At 41.7% G+C, this 19,513-nt stretch overlaps 1 protein-coding gene across 4 annotated transcripts in view; it reads right to left on the bottom strand.

The window, feature by feature from the left end:
* The window catches only part of Ros1 (ROS proto-oncogene 1, receptor tyrosine kinase), a 131,582-nt gene that overhangs the window by 69,926 nt on the left and 42,143 nt on the right, over nucleotides 1-19,513 (bottom strand). For all 4 annotated transcript variants that reach the window (XM_087910994.1, XM_087910983.1, XM_087911003.1 and 1 more), the window contains 10 exons: nucleotides 17,862-18,358; nucleotides 16,014-16,226; nucleotides 14,618-14,728; nucleotides 13,532-13,710; nucleotides 12,562-12,753; nucleotides 8,011-8,111; nucleotides 5,704-5,918; nucleotides 4,733-4,893; nucleotides 4,227-4,371; nucleotides 1,475-1,737 (listed from right to left, as the gene is read on the bottom strand). In XM_087910994.1, coding sequence (XP_087767120.1) covers nucleotides 1,475-1,737; nucleotides 4,227-4,371; nucleotides 4,733-4,893; nucleotides 5,704-5,918; nucleotides 8,011-8,111; nucleotides 12,562-12,753; nucleotides 13,532-13,710; nucleotides 14,618-14,728; nucleotides 16,014-16,226; nucleotides 17,862-18,358 — 2,077 coding nt within the window. The remainder of the gene's footprint in view (nucleotides 1-1,474; nucleotides 1,738-4,226; nucleotides 4,372-4,732; nucleotides 4,894-5,703; nucleotides 5,919-8,010; nucleotides 8,112-12,561; nucleotides 12,754-13,531; nucleotides 13,711-14,617; nucleotides 14,729-16,013; nucleotides 16,227-17,861; nucleotides 18,359-19,513) is intronic.

A 19,513-nucleotide genomic window follows, 5' to 3' on the forward strand; every position in this document is an offset into this window, starting at 1 on the left:
ACACCCAGACAAGTCACTTTGTATGATTCTGTACTGACTGAAATTTGAAGTTACATATAAATATTGACAGACACAGTTAGAATGTGTATCTAATTTGAGTACTTAGTGATATTAAAAATTATAAATTAGTATTATTTTTAATTTTATGTGTGAATCTTGATTAGTATAAATATAGAGAGACCTAATAAATTATTCCTGTAATTATTCTATTTAACTTTAAATTCTATAAAAGATCCATAAGAAACTAAAACATTCAAAGTAATCTCCTAAACATTTCTCTCCAGAAGATGTGGAAAATAAATGCAAATATGTACAGCTATCAAGAATACAGTAATTTATGAGGATATATAATATATATATATATTATACATATAGGTTTTTTGAGACAGGGTTTCTCTGTAGCTTTGGAGCATGTCCTGGAACTAGCCCTTGTAGACCAGGCTGGCCTTGAACTCACAATGCATGCTCAGTCAAAGAGCACAACCTTCCCTGAATAGAGGAAGACTTGTCTTCGCTCAAGGGTATACGAGTAGCTGCGTTCCCATGCTGAACCTCCAAACAAGCTCTCAAGCCATATATTTTAAGTTAAAAAAATCATAAATTTAAAATACCAAATTGTCAAAGCAATAGAATACTTTCCTGACTCCTCATTTCTTTCTGCTCTGTTATTATTACTACTATTATTAATAATAATATTATTGTTAGATTATTGCTCTGAGATATCAGCTCTGTCAGACCTCACTTCTATTTACACATGCGATTCCCAGTCTGAGCATTCGGGTCATTGACAGAGATGCTGCCACAAGCTGCAAAGACCACAGAGGCTGCATGGGGCGTACCACTGCCTAGTCATGCAGCTTTTGGGGTGAGTTGACAGATCCAAGGATCAACTGTGAAAATGAGTACAAAATAATTGATCGTGGTAGGTAGTTTTTGAGTGCATGAAGACAGGCTTTATCCTGAATGTGAACGACACTCTGAGTGCAAGGCAACTGTCAAGGTATCCTTTACCCAAGCTGTGCTGCCTCTCCTGTCTACGTCTGTCAACTGCTTGATTCCTCTGAGCACAGTGGAACTCAATTACTGACAAAGTAGAAATATATTAACTCAGTCTTTTAATTAACCATCCATTATACTATGAAAATTCACATCCCAGGGCTGGGAAGATGGCTCAGTCATTAAATTCTGGGCTCACAACCAAAATATCAAGATTCCTCCCCCAGGAGCTGCAGAAACAGCTCAGCAGTCAAGAGCACTTGATGTTCTTTCAAGGGACCCAAATTCAGTTCCAAGTACCCACAAGGAGTGTTCACAACTGCCTATAACTCCTGCGGCAGGGATCCAAGGCCTCTGACCTCCATGGGCCCCTACGCACACATGTACATATTCCCATGCAGACATGCAAGAACACAATTTAAAATAATAAAGATAAATCTAAAAACAAAAATATGTATCCCCCGCTTCTCTCTCGTACCTGGAAGGCAACAATATACCCAAGATTCATGGCCTTAAGCTGAAAAGAAAACACCAGGGGCTTCACACTGACAGAAATCCAGTCTTCGGTTGTTTTATTGGCGCCGCTTTGTTTAGATATATGATAGAAGATTTCAGATTTGGTTAGCACTCCATTTTCATGCTTGGGTTTATTCCACCTAAACTCTACCATGACTTCATTCTTGTTGCCATATCTTCCACTTGGCAAAATAAATATTCTGGGGTTCTCTGGTGCTGATGGAACTGAAAGGTAGATGCACAGACAGTGTTGGATATAATATAAGACTGACTTTTATCACCCGTGATCATGGTATGGACGTCTTGGCAAAAAAGTATTTCTCATTCTAGATAATCAAGGCTCTCATTCTTAAGGCTGTTTAGAAGAAGAATCCACAGGTTTCTTCAGAAGCTCATCTAGCTATTTCAGCCAAGTCTCCATGATTTCCTTTCAGCCTACCCCATGTCCTCTTACTGCTATGTAAACTCATCTTTCTCATCTCTGTGTCCCAGACAGATGAAAGGTGGACCAGTTATCCCTAAGAAAACACAACATTCACTCTCATCCTAACAGCCAGGTTTAGCTGATGTCAATTATTAAGAGGTGAGGCAATGACTGTGACTGCCTGCTTAGGAAGTAAAATACAGCATGTAGGGACTTTGGCTCTCTTAACACTAATCCTCAAAGAGGCCGAAAATGATAGAGGTGGCTAACAGGTATCCCAAGACTATGGCTTGGGCATCTCCAGCTTTGTCAGAGTTGAATCAAGCGATGAAATGCCAGGTCATTCTACTCCACAAATTTCTCTCCTGTCTTGAAAGTGCTGTGCAGGGTCTCAGGTCTCACACCTTCCCCGTGTCCAGTCCCATTGCTTCCTCATCTTCCTCACTTACACCTCTACTCCACTCCCAGTCCTTCGTACACTGTACTTCTTTATGGTATAAAACCTTGCGGTGGTTTAAATAATAATAGCCCCCATAGGTTCATATGTTTGAATGCTTATTAGGAGGTGTGGCCTTGTTAGAAGAAGTGTGTCACTGGGGGTGGACTTTGAGACTTCAAAAACCCATGCCAAGCCCAGTGTGTTTCTCTCCCCCTGTTGCTTGTGGATCAGGATATAAACCTCTCAGATCAGGGCACTGTCTGCCTGGTTGACACCATGCTCACTGCTAGGATAACAATGAACTAACAGTAACTAAGACCTTTCTATCTCTTCTTGCTTAGTTTTTTGTTTGTTTATTTTTTGGTTTCTTGTTGTTGGTGGTGGTGGTGGTGGTAGTTTTCGAGACAGGGTTTCTCTGTGTAATAGGCCTAACTGTCTTGGAACTTACTTTGCAGATCAGGCTGGCCTCGAACTCACAGAGATCCACCTGCCTCTGCTTCCCAAGTGCTGGGATTAAAGGCGTGTGCCACCACCCGGCTTATCTAGCTCTTCTTACTCCATCTCTCAAAATCCAGTCAAAGTCTTGGCACTGAAAGGCCTTTTGTATCACTTCAATTCATGTACATCTCCCTCGTCTAGGAATATTTGCTGTCTCTTGACAAAGCTGAAGACTTTTGAACTGCTATAGGGTCATGCTACTCAACTCAGATCATGGCCTCATTTCTATTCTACTACATGCAGATATGATCATATCCATCCTGTGTTAGGGACTCCATCAAAAAAAGGAAAAAAACCATCTTTATTCGTTTTTTAAGATCTCCCCCAAATCTAGTATTGAAGTGCTTAATAAAAATTGGTGAGCCTGGATAATTGATAATTATGTTGCAAATATTCTGAAGTATGGGCCAGATCCCATTATTCTTCTGTACTGCTCCCAGTGTCTATCAGATTTTACCACAGGCCCCTAGGAGATCCCCCGAGGGATACAGATCAAACTGATTTCCACAGAATCGCACCACCAAAGCTGGAAGTCTGAGACACGCTTAGAGCACAGCTGGATCCAAATACTACCTGAGGCAGAACGTGCCCATGTTCCACTACGTCCCTGCCTTGAGCCTTGTGTATGAATATTATTGGATAAATCCTACCATTAAAAGTGCACTGCTGAATGGATCTCTGTGTTTATTGAACCATCTGTTCTATCAGACGTTTATAGAAGTGAAATTAATATAGTGTTCTCATTTACCAATATTTGCAAAAATGACCCAGTGAGATTTCAGAGCTCCAGTAAGAATTTTGGATTATGTTCTTGCCACTCAGCAACTACTTCACATAAGCCACTCTGGGCTTCCTGTCTCACTTCTGCAGCTAAGACTCTAACCTGGCTGTGTGGAGATCCAGCATAAGAGGGTAGTGAATGTTTAATAAAAGTGTGCTGCCTGTAAGCATGCTTTGAACACCTGTGAGGATCAGTCTGGAGCTCTTTTTCAAATATATTCCCAAAAAGAAGACCATCTGGACACCTGATGAGGAGGTTCACAGACTTCTTGAAAAGTGTTTTTGCCTCTTAAATATCACTACAGTGGAGCCAAAATAGTGCTTAACCTTTCAAATATTCAATATATTTGAATATTTTATATATTCAATATATATTAAATATATTCTTTGGGAATATATTTACATACTTCTTTTGATGATATTGTTCTAAATTCCAAGAAGTCATTGGCAGGTTATTGAATCTATACAACTGCATAAAACTCAAAAGTTATTTTAACAGTTATTGACTGTCCATTTCAGATCAGGTAAAGTAATCAGCATCTTATTATTGTTTAAAAAGAATTTTTCTTTTACCTGATTCAGGTGCACGAAGAGATAGAGATGTTTTTTGGCCCTTTCCCCAGTAAGTATACGGAGTGACAGAAAAGTTAAATAAGGCATAGGGCTCCAGTCCTTCCACAGTAAACACGGGTAAGGAGTGCCGTTCAATAGCCAGGAACTACAAGAAAAGCACAACACATTTTCAGAGGAAAGGTTACTGACCTTTGCACTCACAACTAACTAACATTTCTAAATGTTGGTTTATTTCCAAAATCAAGACTTGAAATCTTGGAAACGTACATGTTGACAATTGTTTCTGCTATTTCTTTGAGATAAACCAGTTAAACTCTAGCTGGCGTCACAAATAGCACAAAACAGACAGCTGTATAAATGTTCTCAGGCAAACGTTTAATAATCAAATGTTATGGAAAAGCAACCAAAGAGAGGTGTTTGGCTCAGTGTACAAACTGCATACACACTCTGTGGCACGATGAGGAAGTGCCTTCGAGAAATCGTACTGAAGCAGCAACTCCAAGTACCTTAGAATGAGCGCTAAGTTCCACGCTGTAGAAAACTATGCCCCAGTCCACGGCAGGGGGCTCATTCCACAGGACTTGGAAATTTGAAGTGTGTCCTTCAATCCGAAAGGAAGACTCCTGAACAGAATCTGGAATAACCTTGGGAGTAGAGGAAAAGTTCCCTGTGAAATGAAAAAGGAAGAAAGAAAGAGCGAGAAAGCTAAGGATAGATTCATGGAAAGTCAGCTGAAATGCCTAAACTTCTAATTAAAACCAGCTGTAGTGGTGCACACTCGCAGTCCCACCACAAGGTGGAGGCAGAGGCACCAGCAGTTTAAGAGTTTAAAGGCAGTCTGGACTTAAAAAAAAAAAAAAAAAAAAAAAAAAAAAAAAAAAAAAAAAACGCTCCCCTGATCAATCTTGGCTACACAAGACCTTGTCTCCAAACAAATGTCAGTTTTTTCCTTTCCTTTGAAAATATCTTGCAAAATTATTTTTAACTTTTGCAGGCTATACATTTGAGTTAAGAATACATTCACTATAAACAAATAAAAAGACCACAAATATTTTTTTCTTAAGAAGTATGTTAAAAGAGGAAGAGTATCTATCAAACCACATATTGAAGACGGGTGGTGGTGATGGCGCACACCTTTAATTCCATCAGTCAGGAGACAGAGACAGGCAAATCTCTAAATTCAAGGACAGGGTGAGTTTCAGGATGGCCAGGGCAACACAAAGAAACCCTGTCTTGAAAAGCCTGTGTATGTGTGTGTGTGTGTGTGTGTGTGTGTGTGTATGTATGTGTGTATGCTTGCATATATATGCATGTGTGTATATGTATATACATACCCATATATGTGCTTATATGTATATGTGCTTCATATATGTATGTACATGTATGTGTGTGCATAAATACATGTTCATATACATATATGTGTGCTTCGTATACATGCAAAGCATAAAAGTGAATTGGTACGGATAAAATGATGTACCTGGCAGAGGCTTGAGGGATGCCTGTATAATCGTGAATTGATTAAATTTCGCTGGCTCCGAAACAGACACACTGGTTCTCTGACCTATTTCCTGTGCCGTAATAATCCTAAAGCCATTGATCCAGAAGAGTCGACCACTGTAGTACACCAGTGCATTCTGGGAAATTTCAGAAGGACTCCAGGCTGCAAATTCTGTGATGGTAGAGTCCCCAACACTGTGAAAATATAAAGCCACTGAGTGCGCATTTAGAGTTTGTGGAGGTCTGGTCGGTACAAGCACTCACAAATCTTTGTGCTTTGGGTAACATTAACATCACAACCGGAATTCTCACTACTTCACTAGCAGAGAGTTCACATCTGGTTTTGCCCCATGTTTTGCAGTTGCAAAAGAAAAGCTTAGTGCCAGGTTCTTCCAGGCCCTTAGGAAAAAAGTTGCCAGGTAGAGGAATAAAAATAGACCTATATCTATCACCATGCACAAAACTCCAAATGGATCAAAGACTTCGACCTAAAACCAACCACACGGAACCTCATAGAAGAGAAAGTGGGAAGTACACTTGAACGCATTGGCACAGGAGACTACTTCCTAAATATAACCCCAGTAGCACAGACACTGAAAAAAAAAAAACAATTAATAAATGGGACCTCCAGAAACTGAAAAGCTTCCATATAGCAAAGGACACAGTCAACAAGACAAAATGACAACCTACAGAATGGGAAAAGATCTTCACTAACCCCACATCAGACAGAGGGCTGATCTCCATAGTATACAAAGAACTCAAGGAATTGGTCACCAAAAGAACGAAAACATCAAATAAAAAATGGGGTACAGACCTAAATAGAGAACTCTCAACAGAGGAATCTAAAATGACTGAAAAACACTTAAGAAAATGCTCAACATCTTTAGCCATCAGAGAAATGCAAATCAAAACAACTCTGAGATTCCATCTTATACCTGTAAGAATGACCAAGGTCAAAAACACTGATGACGACAGGAAGGTTGTTGGGTAAAGGAGCAACCCTACATTGCTGGTGGAAATGCAAGCTGATACAGCCCCGTTGGATGTCAGTATGGCAAATTCTTAGAAACTTAGGAAACAACCTATCTCAAAACCCAGTAATACCACTTTTGGGTATATACCCGAAGGATGCTCAATCTTGCCACAAGGACATGTGCTCAACTATGCTCAGAACAGCATTGTTTGTCATAGCCAGAACCTGGAAACAACCTAAATGCCCCTCAACCAAAGAATAGATAAGGAAAATGTGGTACATTTACACAATGGAGTACTACACAGCAGAAAAAAAATGACATCTTGAAATCTACAGGCAAATGGATGAATCTAGAAAACATCATATTGAGTGAGGTAACCCCCGACAAATAAAATATGTACTTACTCATAAATGGCTTTTAGACATAAAGCAAAGAAAGACCAGACTATAATTCACAACCCCAGAGAACCTAGAAAACAAAGAGGATGCTAAGAGAGACATACATGAATCTAATCTACATGGGAAGTAGAAAAAGGCAAGATATCCTGAGAAAATTAGGAGTATGGGAATCATGAGAGAGGGTAAAAGAAGTGGGGGGGTCGGAGAAAAATATATAACTCAACAAAATAAATAAATGAATAAATGGGACCAAAAAGAAAAAAAATGTTACCATCCAGAAAGAAAGTCACAAAAAAGATATAAATTTGCCATCTGTGCAAAAATGTTCAAAGGGTGCATAGGTGGAGTCAGGACATACAGTAACACAACAATAGAGACATGAGTTAGGGTTCTAGCACATTTGTAACTTTAAAAAAAAAAGAAAACCTATTTGAAGAGATGTGAAAAACAGATAGGCAAATACCAAAGAATTTATGGGCATTTACCCAGGATGGAAGGCTCCGCTTACCCAGAGTGTAGTAGCCACAAGAACCCCAATCCACAGAAATGCAAGGTAGTTTTGTTATTACCATAGGTGCCATAAACTGTGTCCCTGGCCAGGGCATCTTTCTGGTCTACCTAATAACTCCACTCAATCTTCTCCCTTGAAATCAGTTCACATGAAACCAACAAGAAGAGCCTACATTCCCACTTGATTATACCCATACCCCTCTGCAGATGAATGAATTGGCCAGCGGTATAGGTTGATACTTCAGCAGTAGATAGGTAACCGTCTATGAAATATGAGCATAACAATACCAAAAATTCTATGTCTAGGTGAAGCCTATCTCCCCTCCTCTGGGCAGTCTCAGAAAATAAAGAGGTCTATTAGGAAAGGCAAAGCATTCTCTTCAAGCCTTCCAGGGACCGCCTTACCTCCGTCCTCGAAGAACAGCTGTGTACAGATGAATACACTGATTGCCCTGCACCAGCCAGTACAGGAACCCATCGCTGAGGTCTAAAGTCAGGGCAATAACCTAAACAGAAAATAAGGGAAGAAAATGTGCCCGGCCTGAGGAAACAGCTCAGAGTCGAGACCTTGCCTAGCACGCTTACAAACACTCGCTCAATCCCCCATGCTACAAAAACAAAAAGAATGCGCGTCAAACACAGATCTAAAGAATACCTTTGTGAGTAGGGGAGACGCCGACTATAAGTTTATTTTCAAGGACTTTTACCTTCACGAAACATCAAAATCATGTTATTTATAGAAATGTGCACGGATTTCCTGAAACTCTTCAAAAAGCAGGAATACCAATTATTCGGTTTTATACGCTTACTTCTGGGATTATCAAAGTGGGGTTCTCAGCTGAGCAGCACCCCAAAACTGTCAAAGAATACAATTCCCAACCCACTGCAGAGCTGCTCAGTTTGAAATGGAATTTCTATCAAGCCTAGCCTAAAACTAGCTGTGACGTTAGACTCTTTAGCCCCACAGGGGAATGACTTCTGCTGGATATTAAGCCATTTATTCTCCAAGAATACTGAACAACAGAGTTTTTGTCTTAATTTGGCAGCATCCTGTCATATTATGATCTCTGAGGGGTAAAAATGAATCTCTAAGATGTTTTAAAACTCCCATATAATTCCTGTGTGCCACCTGCTCACACACAGCTATAAGCCCAGCATTTAGGAAGTGGAAATCTTCGCCAGAAGACCAGGAGTTCAAAGTCAGCCTCAGTTGCACAGAAAATTAAAGACTAGTCATGGCTACATGAGACTCTACCCATCCCCAAAAAGAATAGTGTGTTTTCTGTTGACTGAATCCAAAAGCATTCTGACACAGTTGATACACACATACATACACACACAGAGACAGAGCTGGGTGGTGGTGGCGCATGCCTTTAATTCCAGCACTCAGGAGGCAGAGGCAGGTGAATCTTTGAGTTTGAGGACAGTCTGGTCTACAGATCTAGTTCCAGGACAGTTAGAACTGTTACACAGAAAAACCCTCTCGAAAAAAAAAAAAAAGATACACACAGAATGTTCATATGTTATAATTGGATAATCAAGTATATAAGGTCTTGCTTTCAGATAAAATGTAAAAACCATCCATTATTATTATTTCTTTGTCTTCTATTGAAACCTATATCTTAGTTTCATATCTGTTTGTCTAGGTGGGTCCTGAGGAAATAATGTTCTAGGAACCAGAACGCATAAGACATAAGGAACCATTGATGGGACCTTTCTGTTGCTTGTTGCTTTCTTTGGCTTTATAGATATTATATATTCTCAAATAGCTGAGAATAGTGGAGTTGCCTACAGCACACCCAGATGCTCAGGGCCACTGTAAAGGATTAAAGTAGTGACAGCACCCTTAACAAGCTACAGCACAACTAAAGAACAAGGAGAGGCGGGATGATGGAGCACATCTGTGATCCCAATATCCGGGAAGTGGAGGCAGGATGACCAGGAGAGAAGGCTTTCCTTCTCAGAAAGGACATAAGGAGGAGGAAGGGGGGATACAAAGTAGCCTGGGCAGGAGGGAGGAGACAAGCAGGCCGAAGGAATTGGAAAAGAAAATGAGAAATCATAAGTTATCCAAAAATTAAAAGGATGCCGTAAGAAGTCCAAGAATTAAAAAACCCTTCCTGACAGTTTGCCCTACTACAAAGGAACCATCATAAAGGACTTTCCTATAGCACCTTAGTAGTGTCATGACGTCACAGATGTTGTCTGTCCTCCAGAGAATTCTACTGATTCCTTCTCTAGGTGAAAAGTCCTCCCCAGGCTTTAAAAATTAAATCCTGCTTTGATTTCCTGATGCTTCAAGACGTACTGATTTTTTTTTTTTTGCAGTAAGGATGAAATCAGATCAGTTTTATTTGCTTATCTATTTTATCGTGTGTGTGTGTGTGTGTGTGTGTGTGTGTGTGTGTATCTATAATGTGGGGGTGTGTAGATGTTGGTCAGATGCCAATGTTGGGTGTCCACTTTCAGTCTTTTCTGTTTTGTTTTGTTTTGTTTTGTTTGTTTTTTAGACAGGGCTTCTCTGTGTAGCCCTGACTGTCCTGGAACTCATTCTATAGACCAAGCTAACCTTTAACTCACAGAGATCTGCTTGCCTCTACCTTCTGAGCGCTAGGATTAAAAGTATGCGCCACTACCACCCAGCTTCCTCCAACTTATTTTTTGAAACAGGGTCTCTCACTGCACCTGGAGATCACCCTCTGGCTACATTGGCTGACCAACAAGCCCCAGGGTTCTCCTGTCTATGCCCCCCACCAGTACTGGGCAACAGCTACACACCTCTGTGCCTGACTTTTCCTCCTATGCTGGGATGAAGTTGTTTCAGCTCTTTGTCTGGTTATTAGCAATAAAACACACTAGAGCTTTCTAAACCACAAATTAACTATCTCTGTTTTAACAAGAGATTCGACAGGTCTTTTGCCCAAATATAACAAAGTGTCCAGTCATAAGTAAATCCTATGTGTGGCCATTCTCATCCTCTGTGTCTGTCCATAGTCCTGTGTCTAAATTAATTAGATGGTGTCCCACAGACGTCTGTAACAGTCATCACATCTAGTGTAGTCTGATCTAAACTGAAGTTTAATGCTCTAAAATGAATTTGTCAAATACAAAAAATAAATTAATACATGTTAGATGTATCTCTTTTCTTCATTATATAATAAAAACGGCTTCATAGTTCTGTTTGCTCTTTGTTTCCTGATTGCTGTCTGTAATTTGTTCATGCCAACAAGCCTGGTGCTTGCTGCCAGCTTCCCTGACATGATGATGATGGTACTCTTATCTCAGATGTATGCTCAAAATAAACCTTTCCTTCTATGAGATAAAATAATTGTGTCTTTCTACAGACAATTAGGCGACTATGTTTTCTTATGTCTACTGATTGGAAGCAGCTTGTGCCTGTGATAAATCCACAAGAGACATAAAGGAAAGGTGGAGAGGTCTACAGGTTTGCCCAGCCAGCACAAAAGATGATTCAGTTGGTGATGTACCGGGTGTACAAGCGTAATGACCTGAGTCTGGATCCCCAGCCTTTATGCAAAGCCAGGGAGTGCCAGTGTGCATCTGTAACATCAGTGCTAGGGAAACAAATAAAAGGTCAATCCCTGGAGTTCGCTGACCAGACAGTCTAGCCAAATTGATGAACTCTAGGTTCAGTGAGGAAACTGAGTCTCAAAACCTAGGGTGCAGACACCTAGAGGACAGGACCCTGTTGCTGAAGATAACATACATCTTGGCTGCGTGAGCAGGAAAATCAAGCTGGAACTAAGTTGGAAGCTTTCTCCTCGATAGCTGGCTTTCATAGTCCATGAAGGCTTTCTGCTAGCTGCTTAGGGAAAAAGGTATTAACAGTGTTACCTCATTTGAAGCCTAGTAATTGCAAGACAAACCTGCCAAGCAAGGTGTGACAGCTCACGCATTAGTGGCACTATGCTAGAGCGCAGAGGGGTAACCAACTCTATGACCACATTTGAGGGCTACTGAACAGGAGAGTATCCATGCCCAGGATTGAAAACCTAGTTCAAACCCACATCAGGGGCGTGAATACGCTTTAGAGGAGGAAATGAATACAGTTGTTTAGCTTAACTGAGAGAGCATCAAATTTCCTTCTAAATATTTTCGTTCAAGTCTATAAACAAAGACAGCTTTCAACCTTAACCACAGAAGCCTCTTCCTGCTTAGCAATGGCAATGTAGAGACTCGTGGTTAAGAATAAGTTATTGATGAGAGCTCGGCTCTCTACAAGACATATATGCAGTCTCCTCTAAGGCTCAGGTAACACTGCAGAATACAGGTGGACAGAGTCTAAGGGCCAGAAGCTAGAGTGGAGGGGCACAGATGACATCTTCTGGGTGCTATTCATGAACTCACTGCACTTAATGATGCCTACACTCAGCCCACACAAGAATGTTCCCATCAATACTCAGGCGTGGATGGAGCAGAAGATCAAGGGTCCTACCCCTCATTGCTGGGCTATTTGCTACTCTAGAGTCAGAAAGCAAAGGAACACTGCCTGCAGTTGTGTGTCCACTGGTGACCCCACTTGGCTCCAGTGCATAGTTCCAATCCAGTGATCACACAGACAGTCCTGGTTAAACTAAGACAGTCACAGAGCAAAACCAAAAGTCATAAATCTAAGGAAGAATGGGGACTGATAGGGAAGGGAGGGAAGTGTGGGAGTGAGGCCGTGATCAGACTGCATTATATACATGAATTAACATTAAAAAGCTGCCAAGGCAAACTACAGAAATCTTCATATTATATTCAGACTTAGAAATTAATCAGTTCTGACCAGCGAAAAGGTGTAGGGAAATGCTGGTCATACAGTGATCTTACTCTAACGGCATTGCTGTTAGAATTCTACATCCACTACAGTAAGTAGCGGCAGTATTACCATAACTATAGAATGGCGCTATTTAGCATCATTAAATAATTACGTTCTAATTCTTATTTTGTCACCTTTTTTCCAGACAGCCAGGGCTGAGCCTGTAGTACAAGAGGACTTTCTCCATTTAGTCTGGTGCTCTCAACTGAGTAGAGTGTCGTCCAGTACAGATAGCCACCGACAGAATCCACAGCCATGTCGTTTACCAGCAACTTCACATGAGCAACAATGTCTGTGTGGCCTGTCAACACAGACTGCCTTTGGATCTAGAAAACATGACAGTATTGGCGGATAATTACTTTCAAATGACATAATCATTTCTGGATGGTGTATTGCAATCGTTATTAAGTTCTTTCACTCATTTATATCTTCATTTACTCACTCAACCACAAATATCTATCAGCACTCTACGGTTGCTGGGTAGAGGGCTAAACCTTGGAAAATAGCAGATACAGTACCTGCCTCAGTAGAACTTTCAGTCTTTTCATGTCTATGAGAAGTAAACAAAGTTAAATCATTCAGTATTCCTAATTATATCTTCAATCAAAATACCCATGCTTTATTTTTTTTCAGGGTCTCTCTAGATAGCTATGTCTGGCCTAGACCTCAGACCAGACTGCCCTTGAACTTAGAGCTCTATCTGGCTCCTGGATGGTGTCTGGACTGGGATTAAGAGCATGTACATGCTCGGTAACATTCTTGGTATTTGACTGGGAGCTGGGAATGTAGCTCAATGAAAGAACATTGCCCAGCAGGTACAAGACTCCCTTTGTCCCCATGACTCCAAAAAAGAGGAATTTTCTTAGACTGTCAGGGATATGCATGTCTTCACAGAGGACGAGCCTTATCCTTGTTCCTCTTTACTATTTATTTTCCTAATTTTAATTCTTTTAATTATTTAGTACCTGTTACATACTAGGCACTGCGCTTTTTAATTCTTAAAATATTAGTTACCATGGTTCAAGAAATGGCTCCATGCCATGCAAGTCACCGAAGTGGGCAGGCATCGCTTTAGAGCACCCAAGATACCAGGCTCTAACTTACCACATATGTCTTCCCAGCCCAGTAGAGAAAATGGCCCAGCCATTCAAAGGCCAAGGCACCAGCTCCTGCAATGCTGGGTATGTGATAATTCTCTGAGACGTCCATCCCGTTCAGGGGCCGCACATAAACATTGCCTTTGGTGTCACTGTAGTAGAGGCTGTTGTTGTACCAGTCCATATCTCAAATCAAAAACAAACAAATGGCACTTATCTTTATGTGTGTTAAGAGAAGCAGGGTAAGTCAATCACACTGAGGCCTGTAAAGTATAGCATTGACACAGCCATTTGTGAGAACTTAGGATCTATCAAACATTTCAGTAAAGGCTGGTTGTGATGGTGCAGGCCTTTAATCCCAGTACTTGGGAGGCAGAGGCAGTCTGCACATTTGAGGTCAGCCGCACCTATATAGTAAGATCCAGACCAATCAAGGCTTCATGGTGAGATGTTCTGATGTTCTCTCTCTCTCTCTCTCTCTCTCTCTCTCACACACACACACACACACACACACACACACACACACACACACATACACACACAAAGTCCAGCTCCCTCATTGGGTGAAAATGCTGTCATAGCTTAAGGACCAAGTTGAAATATAAAATAAGTAGGTAATACAGAAGAGATCACCTTCGGGCAAGGTCACCATCACAGCCCTTTACAAAGAACACTTCTAGCAATGGTACCCTGGCTCAGCCTCACAGGCCTCCTTGCCAACAGGGCTTCCCGGTACTCTGTTTAAAATGATAAGCAGCAATCTTCTTGCTTCAGTCTCGCATCAAAGTCATGGAAAATCACTTAAGAGCTGTCTCAGCAGAACAAGACAGGTCGCTATTGAAAGACAATGCTGATAAATTAAAACTCATGAGCCTCAATCAAAGCCCTTCTGAACTGGACACAGGACATAACCTCACATTTTATGTAATAAATAACATCCCTGCCTGAGAGCAGACACTTTCTTAACAACAGCACCGACAGAATTTTCCCTTCTTGGTAGCCCTGGCAGCAAGAACTCAGGGCTTTCCTTTAGCTAAGTCACCTGGCAAGGCACCAAGTAAGAATCTACACTTGGGGGAGTGAGCGTGTCTACCTGACACATTTCCTACGTCAGAGGACAGGAACTCTCCTGGGCCAAAACTACTGAGTGGCTTGCTCCAAAGTCCATCTTCCTTCACAGCCATGATGAATGGCGGCTCAGTAGCTATGTGGTAAAATAAAAAGAAATTAGTAAGAAATTTCATGCAAAGCATACCTTAAGGCAGTGTCTCACTATCTAGTACTCGATGGCCTAGAACTCTCTTTGTAGACCAGGCTGGCATCAGACTCATAGAGATCTGCTTGCCTCTGCTTCCTAAGTGCTGGATTAAAGTCCAGGTGCCAACATGCCCAACTAATGCATACTTAAAAAAAAAAAGTAAACGAGGGGCTGGAGAGATGGCTCAGTGGGTTAAGAGCACTGGCAGTTCTTCCAGAGGATCTGAGTTCATTTCCTAGCACCCACATGGCAGCTCACAACTGTCTGTAACTCCAGTTACAGGGGATATGATACCTTCATACCAATGCTCATCAAATAAAGTTAAATAAATTATATTTAAAAAGTAAACTATCAACACTTTGCAAAATATTATAGAATAATATAAGTAATTGCATCTGTTTAGTAGACTTATCTATCCTGTTAAATGTTCTTCTGCGCTTTATATAAATATTTAAAATCAAATGTGAAGAGAGATACACAGCTATGTTCCACTGAAACGGTGTCTAACAGTGCCAGGCCAGACACTCGGGGCCGTGTCACTGTCTGTCACAGTGGCTCTCAACCTTCCTAACTCTGTGACCCTTTAACACAGTCCCTCGTGTTGTGGTGAGCCCCAGGCATAAAATTATTTTTGTTGCTACTTCATAACTGTAATGTTGCTACGGTGATGAATCATAATGTAAATATGATATGCAGGGTATCTGATATGCAACCCCTGTGACAGGGTTGTTTGACCTTGACGGGGTCACGACCCACAGGTTGAGAGTTGCTGCTCTGTCACCACAGCCATTCTCACTGCCCACAGTTACTGTTTGCCATGATCCCATTCTGAGAACCTATCAGGAGTTGTGGTAATGACTAGAGAACGGATACCATTGTCCTTCCATTTCTTTGAGCCAAGACGATGAAATTCAGTGCAACTCATAGACCCCTCAATGTCTCTCTCCAAGACCGTCAGAGGTGAGAAATATTACGTCTTAATAAACTAAGAAGAAATCAGTGAAGAAGAAAATTACATTTCTTCAAATATGTCTTGAAGTATACAAGGCATCAGGTAAAAAAAATACAAATATCCACAGTGATTGATTTGATTCCCTAATCTCAGATTAAAAATTCACCCTCAAGAGGTCAGCACAGCTCATTCTTACCCCTTTCTAACATTTGAAGTAAGAGCTTGTACAAGACCCTCGGGCTACGGCTCTCCTCCCTCCAAGCCCCAGACTGTTCTTACCTGGAACCAGGGTGGTACCCACTGAGGGCTCTGACCAGGGCCCTGGCCCTTTAGGAGAGCTCGCTCTCACAGAAACTGTGTATTGCGTAGCACTCTGCAGCTCAGGTACATTCAGCGTGGTCCCACTTATGTTAGAGAAGACTTGAGTGGCTTTAGCATGGTCTTGCGTGGAAACTTGCACCTCATAAGTCCAGTTCTGCCAGGCAGAAGGGCCTAAGGAGTTAAATGATGTCATTGATCTGGATGATACCATAAGGGCAGGCCAAAGAATTCTGAGAAATTGATCAGTAACCTATCTCAAATATAGAGTAATCAGCAGCCATGCTTGCTCGACTAACAGAGTTAGGTGACAGCAGTGCCCATTCCTCCCCATGCCACTTGCTCTGCACTATTAAAGGTGATCTTAATATATAAATATTAAGTATATTTATATATATATTTAATATATAAATAAAGGTATCTCCAGCAAGTAAAGCCGTGACAGTGTGCTGTTAAAGACATTTTTACTTGGCCGGGCAGTGGTGGCGCACGCCGTTAATCCTAGCACTTGGGAGACAGAGGCAGGTGGATCCCCATGAGTCTGAGACCAACGTAGTCTACAGAGTGAGTGTCAGGACAGGCTCCAAAGCTACACAGAGAAACCCTGTCTTGAAAAGCAAAAAAAAAAGTTGGGATTTCACCATGTAGCCCAGGCTTGCCTTAAATTTAAAATTCTCCTGCCTTAATCTCTCAAGCACTGAGATTATAAGCACTTGCTACAATGCCCAGCTAAGACTGTAGTTCCTTCTACATGGTAGACTCTGTGTCATGTAAGAGAGGTTCTCTATAACACTACCAGGTATAACCAGGCTCCTAATAAAAATAATTAATATCCAATGTAATTACCAGAAGCCAAATCAACTTGGGGGGAACCTGCCAATTTATTCTCAATGTGAGTGTGAGAGAGAGGCAGAGAAGGAATCCTCATGTGTCCTAAGCTTGCCTCAATTTCTTACCTAGCTGACTGTGACCTTGAACTTCCAATCCTCCTACCACTACCTCTTGAGTACTGAGATTGCAGGTGGCCATCACCATGTCAAGTTTATGCAGCCCCGGGGATTGAACTCAGGGCTTGGTGCATGCTGGGCAAATACTCAACCAACGGAGCTACAAGCCCAGCCCTCGTTCTCAGCTATTTTTGAGATACGTAGCAAATAAGCACAATCAGTTTGTCATACAGTAAAAATTGCCCAAGGTTACTAAATCTTACTGCCTGGAGATGATTAAAGGCTGTCGAAAGATGGCCCATGAGGCAAAGCTGTTCCCGGCTTCTGTTTGAAAAGTCGCACGAGAACACAGCTTCAACTATCCATTTACATCTGGTCTACAGCTACTTCCACAGCAACCCAGAGTTAAAGACCATCTTTTCACAGACTGGGATCGTTAACCCTCCTTTTAACTGAAAAGCTCCAGAGCTGACTTGCTTCCGACCACATGTGTTGTATTCTGTCTACCCACGGATGGAGAGCCAAGCTCAGAAAGCTTCAGGGAATAGCCAAAATTCATGCAAGCCCCTCAGCCCAAGTGTGTCATCCTCCTGCCTCGACTCCATTCAAACTAGATAGTCAATATACCTCATAATAGATGTCCAAAAAATGGCTGGTCTATTCTGTTGAGATCTACTGATGGAATATAAAGACCATCCAACTGCAAGGCTAGTAATAAATGTAAGAAAAATGCGAAGACACTATTCAAGCTAAGTAGTTGCCCTTGACTAAAGACTCGATACAGACTCTAAAAACTGAATCTCTGTGCTGACCTCTCTCCCTTTCAGCTGGCCACTAGTCACCCTGCGCACAGCATACTCACTGGCTCCTATGGCGAGAGCAGGAGGCCTCCATTGCACAAGCGCCTCTTGAGAACCAAACAGCACCGAAAGCTCCTGTGGATGGCCTGGCAGAGGGTACGACTGGATGGATGAGCCGAAGATGACCAAGTTACCAAAGCCAAACTCTTCTATGTGACTCAGGTCACATCCCACGATGAACTCATTGAAAGACAAGGAGTCCTGCTGGAATATGGCCTTGCCGTCTGTAATGAGGAAGTCGTTGTTTTCACAAGCAAAGCTCATCACATCCTTAAGCGGGACCGAAGGCAGCACCTGATGGAAAGCAGAGCCATCCAGAAACGTGGACATGAAGACTTGCATGGTGTCATTGAAGTAAATGATTCGCTTGGACTGGGGCTTTACGGCGAAGTCCTTTAGCGTGCCGCTCTCCACGATGCGCACAGCTTCTGTGTGCCTGCCAGATGGCAAAGGGAGATTGACTCTGTAAATGCCATCTCTCAGGAGATAGAAGATGTACCTGACAGAGGAGCGAAAGAAGACAGGTGTCATTCAGCGAAAGGGTATCTGTGTGATGTTCTGGGCTAACTGCTTTAGCCTATTACAAAATCACTACCACGTATCCCAGGACTCCCAGAAGTGCAAAATGATAAAGGTCAAAGCTGAAAATACACCCAGCTGATTACAGCTAGAAGTTAAAGGCTTGTACACTCCATCCCGTATGACTATGCATGGTCTTTTAATTCCTACAAGGGGCCTTTTAAAGAATCAAAGTTAAGACTAAAAAGTATCTGTAAAGATTTCAGGGAAAGCATAATATATACAAATCACATAGTTAGGGTTGGGGATATGGCCAAGTGAGGAAAGTATCTTCCAGATAAGCATGGAGACCTGAGTGTGGATCCCAGAACCCATGAAGAAACCAAGCACAGATGTGCACACCTGCAGCTCCCATGGGACTGGGGATTTGCAAGTGTGTCTATCAGAAAATGCTGAGCTGCAGGTTAAGCAAGAGACCCCGTCTCAAAAACACAGATGTGATAGAGAAATGCACCCAGTTTTCACCTCCAGTAACTCCGTGTGCAGGAACAGACAAGGGTGAGCACACACACACACACACACACACACACACAACGCACATGAATTTCTAAAAATGTTAAAAATGTTTCCTCAAGAATATCCAAATTCTTAAGCTGAATTCTGTCAATCAATTTTCTCTTGCCCTGAGAATGATAAACAGAAGAAACAAAACACTTAAGCTCTTTGCATTTTGCTACAATTAACTGATCTATTTTGTATCTGGAGTCACCTAAACTTTTAAGAAAATTTGCCTATAAGTAGGTCAGGCAATTATAATGGTATATGTTTCATTTTGCAAACAATGGAGAATATGCAACAAGTGACCAAGGCGGCTGAGCAGGACAACTCAACTATCAGGAGAAAGAACTCAATAGAAGAATTAAAGATAGAGATGTAAGGCTAAGGGGCTGGGAGGTGCCTCAGCTGTTAAAGGCTCTTTCTATCCCTGCTGGAGGACAGGATTTCTATGCCTGACACCTATATCAGATAGCTCACAAAGCCTACAAATCCAGAGGATTTCAGGCCTCTGACATCTGAGGCCAACTATGCTCAAACATACACCCACATACACACATGAAAACAAAATAAAAATGTT

This window comes from Myodes glareolus, chromosome 1, assembly GCF_982192425.1.
Source record: "Myodes glareolus chromosome 1, mMyoGla1.1, whole genome shotgun sequence".
Lineage (NCBI taxonomy): Eukaryota > Metazoa > Chordata > Mammalia > Rodentia > Cricetidae > Myodes > Myodes glareolus.